Raw genomic sequence first — 12,892 nt, 5'->3', positions numbered from 1 at the left:
TGCAACGTCATTTTTCCTCGCCACAAAATCGTTAAAAACTACCAATCCCTTAGTCCTCTGCATTCTCGCGAGATTTAACAAGTATTGACAGCAATGGTTCTGGGAATCGGATGCTGTTTGTATCAAAACATTTGGGCGTCTCTTAGCTCGTACTGAAGAGCTGACTTCCCCGTATGGGACATCGCTTGCCTCAGCGATCGGTTTGTATTGTTTAAATGCCCTTAAAATATGAATTTGTCTCTGGAGTGCAAGCTATTTTGAAAGAGCATGTTGGCATTCAGCAGGTGCAATAGAATGTGTGCTATTCCAGTTTTGTCTCAAACACTACAGCACTAGCAGCAGAAGGCTGACAGTCATTGCAGGTGTCAGGCCCGCTTGCAGGGAAGCTGCACACAGCATGATGTTGCATTAACTCGCTGCAAGTTGTTATAGTTACGGGGTGAGAATATATAGCATGCCACAGACTGTTGCTCACTAATTACATGGCATGTCAGGTCACGTCTGCCACATGTACTGTACATGCATAACATGTGTATTATATATTTGATTTTGTGCAATCATGTATTGTAAGAAAATTAAGGACGATGAAGAGCTGTTTCCTATATATGTACGATTTATTGATTGTTCGATGTATTTTATATTGGCTTTCGTAGCTGCCATGACACCTGTCGTATGAGATACTTTTATTTTTCTTCCATTTCAGACTGCTAAATGAGTCGCTTCATTTTCAAGTTTGCAATAATGGGAACATTGTGTTAATGCGATAAATATTTTAACTTGGGCAATTAAGAAAGGCGGGTGATAGAACCACAATTAAGTTTAAATTCAAGCTAATAAACACCAAAATTCCATATAAGGATTTATCATTCTTATATACTGTAAGTGTGGGAATCTCCATAAGGTGAACTAATCTGCTTCATAACTGTAAGACTTTCCTTCTTTTCGTTTTAAATTTTCATGTAGAACACTACAGATCCAAATTCACAATGTTTCGTGAACTTGAACAATGGCGATGATCAGATTGGCATTTATTAAATTATCGCCACTTTGTTAAGTGTTCTTTTGATATGACTCGATGATTGCATTTGCTATTCAGGACGTTTCTGAAATTTGGAACTTCGTTTTTTCTTCATTTAAATACCTTTGGCATTGACATTGTATTACTAGTTAACATCAGAGATTTCGGCGAACTTTTGTTAAATCTTAAAGACAGTTGTAACCTCCACCAAATAAAAATGCATTTATGTATCATCCACATATATTTGTAGGTATGAGGTTAATTTCACGCTGAAAATTAGTAAGAAAAAGCTCCATGTTGTTGAGAAAAGCTTTGAATGCATTCATAACGTCTTGTAAGTATTTTAGAGCTTAAAATACTTACAAACTAATTGTAAGTATTTTAATCAGTAGGTTGTGAATAGAGTTTAAGCCAGTTATACTGTAATACAGGATTTATGGATGTACCCAACATTGAGAACTTTATTAAATTTCTAAATCTCCAGTTCAGCTGTTACCTAGTATTTTGGTTCCAAACTAAAGCATGTTCTTTCATGCTTTTTATTCGTTATCTCTTATTATTGTCAATGTACTGCAACTTGGTAAAAGAAAGAGCCCTGGTGATTCAAGGTCAGTTCAATAGCTACAGTATGTGTTGAACACATCAGCTGCAGATTCCTTACAGCTTGTTTTATCAAGCACCAGCCTTCAATATATTTGTTGAAGAGGAGGTTCAGAAATAGAAGTGCACAGCCCAAATTTTAAGTTGTTACAATAGCCTGACACTTTTCAGATCCCCAGGAGAGTTACCGTCGTGTGCATTACGCTAACATATAACTTTTTTAACCATACACAGTACTTTGAAAGAGGGCTTTAAAAGCACATCTTTATGGTGGTATTATTTATAATATTGACTTTTTATTATTTGATACATGTTGGGGCAGCAGAGTGTAGTGGATAAGATTGCTACCTTTCAGCTCTGGGGCCCTGGGTTCCGTTCTAGACCTGAGGTGCCATTGGCATGGAGCTTGTATGTAATCTTTGAGTTTGTGTGGTGCTCTACTTTCAGTCCCATAGTCCAAAGACATTGTAAGGTTAATTGGTTTCTGGGAACAGTGGCCCTTGTATGAGTGTGCGCCCTGCGATGGACTAGCCCAGTCCAGGGTGTATCCTGCCTTATGCCTGTTGTTTGCTGGATCACGTATGACCCTGTATTGGCTAAAGCAATAAAAAAATGAATGGAAAGACATAATGAATGGCTGCTGCCCAGTTAAGGGTTATTTTGGTATTATCTGTTCTTCTATTGTGATTTCTGGCCACTCAAGTTTTTGGTTTGATCTCAGACTACACAGAACGTTCAAGGTATCCACAAATTTGGAAGAACTTAATCATAATTAAGTCAAAATTATTTGCTTTTGAGCAAGTGTTTGTAAATGTAGGTGCAAATTTGCTCAGCATAGTAGTTGAGCAAGTACTCAGCAGTCAGTTGACCTCAGCAATGATCTAAACCTTTTATGCTTTTTGCAAAGATGCTATAAGATTCAAACATTTCTTGTATCTTCACAGATTTTTTTGTATTATGATTGTTTCACCAGCATGGCAGTATAATCCCAAATAAAAAATACACATACCTGCTTTTGAGTCAGGAAGTTAGAAAAATGACTTTATCACCACTGTCCATTATACTACTGCCCAGTAATATACTATTTTTTATGAAGAAGGCTCCATGGCCGAAACGTTGTGTTCTCTTTCTTCTTTTTTTCAGCATGGAATTAACCTATTACTTGTATTTTTTATTATTATTGATTTGCAGGGCCTTTAAAATGATGAAGTGAAAAGAAGCAAAATGAATAAGCCAAAAATGACAACCGATAAAGGGTAAGTTGTGATTACTCTTTCATTATAGGAGTGATTGTTGGAGATAAAAAAACATTAGTGAAAATAAAAAAAAAAACATAGTTATGTTTTCTGAAACAAAAAAAAAGATTTATGTGACAGAGGTGTGGATCAAATATTTATTTTTAACCAGGTCAGTGATTGAATGTTTCTCTGTACAGGAATGCTTGGTTGAGCCTTACAGTATGTGGTCTGGATTTTTCTTGCCGGAATAATTGCTTTGAGGTGATTGATTTTCTAAGACAGTATATAATGCTTGTTATTATAAAGAAGTCAACATTGACCAGAAAATGAATTAATCAGCTTTCTGCAGCAGTCTTTGTGTCTGAAACACAACACAAGAATCATTCAATCACTCCAACTTTTATATACATACTGTACTCCTGCATAGCTGTCAACCTTGTCTGCACAAAAATATGCAAAACAGAGACAACAGCGTTCTTCCATTGTATGTGATACTAAATGTGGTGGAGTGTCACCCACTGAAATTTAGCCTTTTGATAGTGTTGGGTTAAATATGTCCCAACACAGTGGTAATGGTATTAAAACAGGCCTTGAAGATACCATACATGGTTATGTTCTCTGTTGTGTGTCAGTGGTCTATTGGCCTGTAATAGTGATTGGCAGGAAAGGGTCCTATAAATGAAAGGACAGTGTGTACCATTTTGCCTCGTGCTATGTCACATATTAATGAACACTTTTGTGATGGTCTGCTACACTTTTTGTTTGTTGTTGGCGAGTCATCAATAGATATGTGGCAAACAATAGAAATTTGAACTCCAGTATATCGAGCAACATGTACTGTAGTGGGATCATGCCTGCTTCTCTTCTCCTCAAGTCATTTTGCTGGGAATTGCAAACAAGACCAGGCATAGTGTCTTTTTAATAGTGTGACCAGGCTATGTGATGTTTTAGGTTGTTACCTAACTATGTGTCTTAATGCCGCACATGCTGCGATTTAGTTGTAACATGCATTTGTATCTTCTACTATCCTACATTTAAGAAGCAAATAGCTTCATAATAATGAAAGATGTTTGTCTATCAATGCATATGTAAGTAAAGCTATCGTGGTTTAGGTGATTTACTGTTTGTTTGTAATTATTGCTTTAAATCTTGACATAATTATAACTTGGGCTATGTTGTGTAGGATGTGGTGTATCAAATTGATAAACAGTAATTTTGACTATAGTGCTGATAGTTTTGAAGCTCCTGTAATCATAAAAAAATATGATGTGCATTCCATAGATTGTGTTGTGCAGTCTTCATTTTTGTTATTTTTAAACAAAAATGTTTTAAAGCTCCTGTCACTTCACGGAAAGCTTATTTGTCCAATTACAAGGTTTATTCTCTAAAAAAACAAAGGGGGTGTACTCATGAAAAAGTGAAACATTTTGAACTATCAAATATCATTAAGATTAGAAATGAATATTGTTCACCTTAACATTTGTGTTTTATTATTATTAATCAAAGTCAAGGTTTGGAATTTGAGACTAAACTGTTTTTTTTCCCTACTTGTGATCTTTGAGATGACTGTTTTCAAGTTAACCAGTGTCTTGATGTTGTCATGAAACAGGCACAAACAGAAATCTTCCCATGCAATGACAGCCAATAATTGATCTTGATGATGAAATTATCATGACCCATGAACACTTTTTGTCTGACAAATAATAAATCATTTAATTGTAAATTGCATTTTTTGTGTGTAGGTCTTGATTTCCTGATAATTTGTAGAGGAGGACAGCATGTTAGTACCAGTTAAAAGAGCTGAAAGAGGATAACATAGTTTGTGATTCTGTTTCGAGAAGCTTATTCGTGCTATAGAGTAAACCCAGGCTAATAAGTCAATGATCTCGTCAAACTGATTTAAAAAATTTTACATGAGCCTACTCTGTGAGTTATTTTTTGTTACAAATTGGGAAAATTTCCATGATAAACTTTCCATGTGCATTTTAATTTTATCTGAGAGAGATTGAGCCAAACAAAACATAGCCTGTATTTATATTTCCATTGGGCACTGTTTATGCTGTTTGAGAAGACTCAGATGCTCACTGCATGTCCTGAAGATGAAGGAGAATAGTGGCGTTTGCTATGGAGATTTTATACAGTTCTTATACTTAATGCACAAATGTAAAGTAATGGTTAAGGGTTTGGACTGAGGGGGTTCAAATCACAGGTTTGTTCAGAATTGCTCCAGTGATTGTCCTACTGTATAAAGGGGTCTACAGGTCTTCATTGCAAATGAAAGTTTACTCAGATTTGATTTGCCTGGTGGAAAAAACTATTTGAAATAGTTTGTGGTTTCATTGTAGAAAGAAATTTTACATAGATAACTTTCACCCACCTGGAAATCCCTGGCTGTTAGGTGAAAAATAAATACAGTTAACTTGTTAGATTATGTTAATTTGATACTTGTGCCTGTTTTATTTCTCTCTAATTTATTTTTAACAGCTTACCAAAATTGTTTTTCATTTGACATTGGCAGGATTGCAAGTTATTTGCCAAGTAATTTTCGTAACAGTTACTATCTTTTTCTTTCCTAGTGAGAAAGCAACCCAAAGTAATTTTACCATCACACACTCTAAGGATGCTAAAAAGTTACAAAAGTAAATTAAAATACTCCTTTTTATGTTGATATTGAGCTTATTTCTCATTTTCTGAATAAGGTAGTAAAATGTGATGTAAAACTTTCATGAATATGGCTCAGTTTCTATCTACTTCATAGTTTATCAGGTTGCATAACTTTTTGTCATTCAAACACCACTTTGGGAATTGTCCTTTAGACAAGTGGTAAAGAAACTGATTTTAGGTATGTTAAAACTTGAAAGCCATGAAGCACATTTGATTACATTGATTCACTTAGGGGCAGAATAAGTTTAGCATGTACAATACATTAATAATTCCACCATCAGCATAAAAGCTTAGTACTGTGTGGAAAGAATAGCTAATTACCAAGTCATATTATAGACAATGTATAGTAATTTATTCTTTGTAATTTGACAAAGTGAGACTTAACTGGAAGGGGTGAATGCTTTTGTACAGCACTGTTATTTATGATATGCAGACTGTAAGGTCTGTAATAGTAATAGGTCTGTAATAGTTGATGTTTTTATTTAGATTTTTGCAATAGAGAATAGGTATGACCACAATTCACATTTCTATGAACTGATCATTTCTGTATTTACATAGATACTTTATTGATCCCGTGAGGGAAATTGCAGAAGATCACTTTATTAGCCCTGTACAATATCCTGCATTAGGAATTAGTCTTTTTCGCATACTGTACCCCAGCTTGCTCTCCATGAGACACAGACAGGCAGAGAAGCTGGGGGTCAGAGTCCAGGGTCAGCCATTGTACAGCTCCCCTGGAACAGTTGGGGTTAAGGGCCTTTCTCAGGGGCCAAATGGAGTTGGATTCCTCTGCCAGCTGCGGAATTTGAACCGACAACCTCCCAGACACAGGCGCAGATCCTTAGCCACAGTGCCACAGCTCCGCCCATTTGTTGGTATGTTGGCCTGTCATGGGGTATATTCTAGCCAGGGTGAGTTTTGTGCTCTCAGTTTAAAACTACAAAAGATTTGGCCTTGTAAGCCACTTACAGCAGGTTTGTGTTTTATTGCTCTGTATGCTGTGGTTATTGTCAGTGTAGAGTGTGTTTATACCTGGCACCATTTATTCAAACAGAAACACTTTTATGGCCTTCCTTGGTTATGACCTAGGGCAGGCTTAATGCATTTCCAGTGGAAACTTAAGTGTTCCACTCATTCATATGTACAGTAGCACTAAGATAATTCCGTACTTATCAGGGCTTTTTGATATGCTAAAAAAAATATTATGAACATGAAGATGGTGACAGGCAGTCTTGACTTACAAATGGATCTGTGTTATGCTACCTTTATTTAAAAGGATTTTGGAGTTTCTATAGCAGTCGAGGATACTAATTGTATAACTCAAACAGTGTTCCAGATGATGTACTCCATCAGTGTAAAATCGTTGCCTGCTTTTTAAGTACACAGTTTGCCATGTTATGAATAAGATGCTTTTAATGAAGTTACATTACCATATGGATTCATGGATCATGATTACGACCCTTCAGAATTTAAATCCCATTATTTACATCTCAGATGTCTCATCTGCTTTTCTTTTTTGCAATGCGCTGACATTAATGAGAGAATAAGAAGGGTTACAAAGGAGAAGATGGCAATTGAGCCATCTAGCTGGATTATTTGTAAATAATTGATCCAAAGATATCATTTAGCCGTATCTTGAAGGAAGCCGGGGTATCGGCTTCAACAACATTGTGGTGTAGCTTATGTATGCCATTCTCACACACTCCTTTGTGAAGTCTGCTGCCTCCTGATTAAGGATTTAAATGCACTTTTGCACAGCTTCCTCTTGTGCCCTCTTCTATATGTTTCATTGTTGAACTTGAATAAACTCACCAAGCTGACTTTGTTTAGTGCCTTCGAAGATTTTGAATACTTTTACCATGTACACCTTGTAGTCTTCTGTGGTTCATTTCTTTTAGTGTGTTAGTGTTGTATATTGTTTAAGCCCATGTGCTTGTTTGCTCTTCTGTGAGCTCATTCCAAAGCAAATTTTAAATAATACATAATATTCTTTATGTGGTTTGACTAGTGCATTGTACCCATTTCCTTTGCTTTTTACTGTTTCTCCACATTGTCCTTAAAATGTAAAATATGCATCAACATTTAGCACCTACAGTAAGTCTATTACTAAGTAGCCTCTTCAAACTTCAAATTTTGTACTTATAATTTGGTTTTTGCTTATAGGCACTTGATTTCTTTGTTCACATAGAGAATATGAAATCAGACATACTGGGTTAAACTAATTTATTAATTTATTAATATGTAATAATAATGGCAAATCGACCCACTAAGAACACACAACAGATGAAACATACAAGTTAATCTATTTACAAACACCTCCACCTCCTGACCAACCAGACCAACCACAAAGGATCCCAGACTGCTTCCAAGTATTCAGCAAAAAAGATAAACCTGGCTTCTCAACTAAACAGAATATGACAAATAGTTAAATCTCTCTGTCAGTAAATCTGAAAGCTACAAAGTGAATAGGAAACCTATCTCCCTATTGTAAACCAGGAGAGGCCATTTTTAACCTAGGGATTCTCTATACTGGAAATCGTGCATCACAGACCCAGTATAACTTGGTAAACACCTAGTTCCTTTCTTGCTTTGAAGATCCTGAGAATTGCAGATATTGACAGTAGCTAGAGCAATTTTGCAAAGAAGAATGGGCAAGAATTGTAGTGTCCAAATGTGCAAAGCTGGTAGAAACGTATCCAAGAAGACTTGTGGCTGTAAAATGTGCCTCTACCAAATATTGACTCAAAGTGTGTGAATACGTATGCAATCAGCTATTTCCTGTTTTAGATTTATAATGAATTTAGGCGGTTCTGTAGAATTGTTTTACTTTGACACTTTATAGAGTGTTTCCTGTTAATAAATGGCAAAAAGTCCCAGTTAAATACATTTTGATTCCATATTGAAACACAATAAAATGTAAAAAAAAATTCCAAGAGGGGGTGAATAATTTTGATAGCAACTGGTGTAAGGCTTGGCACTTTAGTACTTCTCTGACTCTCTATTGTTGTACTCCCCACCTCGTCACCTTCAAATTTTGGTCTCCTGCCTGTCCCCCAAGCATGTCTGTATAGTTTGGGGGACAGGGCCGTCTCTTGGAATGCCCCAAAGCTCTGGAATTCTATCCTTAATGATAATGAAGAGTCACCTTCCCTGAGCCCTTTCAAATCAAGACTGATTCTGTGCCTGCCCACTTGTGTCCCACTCTGTTCCAAATCTTTTTTGTAATTGTGTGATTTTGTTAACTCCTCACATTGTGTGCTTTTTTCTTACTGTAAAGTACCAGTAAAATACCACTTTTAAAGGCACTGTAAAAAATCAGTGTTATTATTATTATTGCTCATGTTGTTGAATTAAAATGATATATACCGTAGACGTTTTAAACTGAATACTTTTAGTGGTGAAAGACATATAATATAAGAAAAATAAAAAAATACATTATGTAATTGTGTATTTTATATGGCAAACCTAAATTATTTCAGGTGCCAAGTTCCACAGTTAGTTGGGTTTAATAATATGGGTTCACATAATTTCAGAACAAACACTTGTCTCTACAAGGTCCCTTAGTCAGGTAGTGAATTTCAAGACATTATTGGAGTATAATTGCTTATTATTAATAGGATAACCATCAATCCCTGGAGATCTGATAATCAGGTGTGTTTCTAGTACATAAAATTCTTTTATGCCTTCTGTGTTTGTACTATTACTGTAGCAGCAGAATAAAAATGGCAATCAGAACATTCAACCTGACATAATTACCACAAATTGCTGGCTAGTCTGAAACAAGTTTTGTTTTTTTATTCTATGTTCCTTAGTAGCTGAACAGTTCCATGTCTGAGGCTGCAGTTGTGCAGTCATGTTTTTCAGACAGATAGGCTTGTATATTTCTGCATGATTCAGAAGAGACGAGATTGAAAACCTTAATACAAGATAAACCAAAAAACAACATCCAGACCATTTTAGATACATTTTTCAAAGGCTCTCTTTTTAAAATACAATTTCATCTTGATCAAATATTTATGTGCCATTTAGTTGAATGTTAGGCTTAATAGTCATCTAAGTGGTGTAGTCAGCTTGCCTTACAGTATATGTTTCAGATGCACATTGCTTTCAACCGCCTGAACTTTAAAATAATATTTTAATTGTCTAAAATAGGCTCACATCCTTAAGAAGCATTGGAGCCTTGGAAGTTGGATGAGTTTAATGTGCTGTATGTGTTGTATTACATGCTAAATGTTTTGATCCTGTTTGAAGTTTTCATACTATGACAATGGTAAGTAAATGATATTGAGTTCTTACATTTGAGAGATACGTTGCACAGCCTATGTTTCAAATGATTAATAAAACTTGCGCGTATATAATGATTTTTAAGATGCTATGCTGTTTCCTGTTCACTAGGAGCATAAATGTGCAGTGGACAAAGTGACAAAGCAGCAGTTTTTGTTGTTTGTGGTTTTTACTGTTGCTGTAGCAATACACAATTTAAAGTAAGTGCAAAAAGTGAGGATGAATACCTCTGAGCATGTAACACAAAATGAATGGGACACTACTCCTGTCTAGCAATATGCAGTTGCCTACTCCTGGACAGAAATGAGGTGCAGTAGCAAAGTGGCTCTTACCATGCATGGGAGTCTCCTTTCATTTCTACTAACACCCTCTGCACATGCAGGAGAAATGCAGTGCAGAGCAAAAACACTTCTGACACCGCAAGAGCTAGGGAAGGACAGGTAATTGAAAGATGCTTTGATTCCATAGAAACAAGCTCTGGAGTGCAACACTGCACACAGGGTGACCTTCACTGTTCATTTGAAAAACATTTTCAAGATGGAGCTACATTACTGATCCATAAAATGATAAAAATGTTGAAAAAAAGGATCGACCTCCACAGGGTGGGGAACAAGTAACAAGGGGTTCCCAGGTTTGTCACATTCATTCAAGGAACAGTTTCTTCAAGGTTGTTACAAACAATGTTTTTTTTAATAAGAACAAATTAACATAATGGTAAAAATAACAGTTATTACAATTTTAATAATGAAGGTTCATAAATTATTAGTACTAGACAGGTAAGGAGTAACAGCGATAACCAGCTTTGTGCCATGGATGACAAGAATGGTCTGCTGTATGAAGTTACAATAAAAAAAACTGAATAACACTGCAGTACATTCCTTAACATAATGCCTGTTTCAAATTGTTGTCAATAACTCCAGTTGTTAGTTTTAGAAGGTCTGCAATTAACATAATTTATGGCAAGATGATTAAATAAAAAGTATTTACTTATGGAATTCCCTTCAATTTGTGGCAAATAAGGATGTAATATAAAGCGCATATTAGGATCTGAGTTCCTCGTAAAACATTTTTAACACTCTTAGATTTTACCTTTAAGACCCTTTGTTCCTATTTCCTTTCTAGATGTTCTTTACAAGCTGCTGTACACATTACACCTTATTCGTTTTATGTGTTTGAAAGCATTTTCAGAATATAGTGAAGGCGGACAGGTTAAGTCCATCCTCTTCAGGAGAATGGAAAAAAGAAATGAAGTTCAGGCTACAGAAGTGAACTAATCGTCAGACCTTTATTTCAGTACTGAAGTCAAGGCACAGCAGTAGCAGCTCACTAGAATGAGAGAGCTCTGCCAGTTTCTCTGACAGGTCTTTTTTATAGCCTGTGTTCCACATGTTCCAAAAACGGCAACTTAATAGCCATTTCCTCCTGCTGGCTTAACTGACAAATTATACCCAAGCATTGGTTAGGACCAAATCTTCTCTTCTGCCTGTTACCTAAAGTTCATTAGGCTAATAGCAATCTATAGTGCTCCTTTGTTTTTATCAAATGATACATAGCTTATTGATTAGACAATTTATCCCTGTCTAACAAGTTTTAGTTTAACAAAATATGCTAGATATAAGCATTTTGTTTTTGTAGGTCCCAATTTAACAGTGCCCATGTAACTGTTACTGTATGTTATACAAAACATAAAATCCAATCCTTCAGTCCCCCCTTTCACCCTCTGCAAACTCAGCGTCAGTGCAGATGCAACCCTTCTCCACCCCAGGACTTGGAGGATGACAGATGCATCTGCTCCCAGCTGCCTCGTGCAGTGTGCTGGGTTTGTTACTCCTCCCGCTCATCTTGTCCTAATGCTGCCATCCTGGTCATCTCCTTCGGTGTGGCTTTAACTCGGCATGTACAGTAAGAAATTAGTACACATTATCCTCACGTTACCCACATTAACCAATTTCCAGTGAAGATTCCCCCTTTTCGGGCCCTACATAAGAGTGCTGAGCAACCTAGCTAATGGGTTACAACAATTTCCCAGTCTGTCTTCTAATCACCTGTATGTCTTTGTATTTCTTATGCTATGTTAAGTACTATTGTAAGCTTCTAAAATAGTGATAAGATTTAAACAAAGGACTTAAACTGCAATGTTCGCTCCTTCTACCAAGATTTAGTTAAGTGGCTGTGATACTGTCCCAAAAATTGGGCCTTTCAGAGTTCTTGGTCATCAGGAAGCTGACCCATGTCAACAAGTTGAAAAACAGATTAACATATTTTTACAGCAATTCATTCACTTCAGATATTCCTTTATACCTGTAAGCCTAAAATGTTAGTTATTATGACTTGTCTGACCCCTTGGGTTGTTTTAAGTCGGGTGCCAAAATCACCTGAGACCAATGTCTCCATCTACAGTCGATCCTCCCTTTCCCCATCGAGGAAAAATTCCAGTGGCCAAAGCCTTGGTGGCTGTCTTTGCTGTGTGCTGCTGATGTGGGAAAGCTTTCACCCATTGGGTAAAAAAGTCTTCTCTCATCCCGTATCAGCAATTGTTTTAAGGCTGCTGTTGTTCAGTAGGCAAAGCAGTTGGTGATTGTTGTGTAGCACCACATTCTCTCAGCCCTCAAATCAGGTATTGCAGTAGAGAAGTAACATACTGTATGGGCTTGTTACAGTTCCCTGCCTTTTTGGTAGTGTAAGTCTGGTCTCCCTCCCTCCCAGCTCCACAGGTGGAAAGGATCTCGCAGATCAGGAAGTCTCTGTGCTGGAGCACTAGTCAGTCTCTCTTTATGCTCTGTAAAGGATTCTTGTGCTTCCTCACTCCATTCAAGGACACCAGGTCCAGGTTGCTCCTCCAATGATCAGATGATACAGTGGCTGGGTTTGCTCTGCATAATCTGGTATAAACTGTCGACAGTGGTTTAACAATCCAAGAGTGCTTCTCAAGCCTCAGACATTAAAGGGCTCCGCCATTTACAAAAATCCCTTTTTATGATCTGCTGTTGTTCTGCATCCTCTGCTGAAATAATCTGTCCTAATAAATTACTTCTATGTATCCCACTTGTCCTTTAGCTGGATTAGCTAATCATTTCCAGATCTATGG

At 36.6% G+C, this 12,892-nt stretch overlaps 1 protein-coding gene across 2 annotated transcripts in view; it reads left to right on the top strand.

The window, feature by feature from the left end:
* The first annotated feature begins 61 nt into the window (after positions 1-61).
* agtpbp1 (ATP/GTP binding carboxypeptidase 1) overlaps positions 62-12,892 on the top strand; it is an 85,153-nt gene continuing 72,322 nt past the window's right edge. For both annotated transcript variants that reach the window (XM_088630203.1, XM_088630204.1), the window contains exons 1-2: positions 62-200; positions 2,810-2,874. In XM_088630203.1, coding sequence (XP_088486329.1) covers positions 2,843-2,874 — 32 coding nt within the window. In that variant the 5' untranslated portion in view covers positions 62-200; positions 2,810-2,842. The remainder of the gene's footprint in view (positions 201-2,809; positions 2,875-12,892) is intronic.

Source organism: Lepisosteus platostomus, chromosome 4 (genome assembly GCF_059453375.1).
Source record: "Lepisosteus platostomus isolate fLepPlt1 chromosome 4, fLepPlt1.hap1, whole genome shotgun sequence".
Lineage (NCBI taxonomy): Eukaryota > Metazoa > Chordata > Actinopteri > Semionotiformes > Lepisosteidae > Lepisosteus > Lepisosteus platostomus.
The sequence above is the reverse complement of the archived record's forward strand: the minus strand, read 5'-3'. Positions and strand labels throughout refer to the sequence as shown.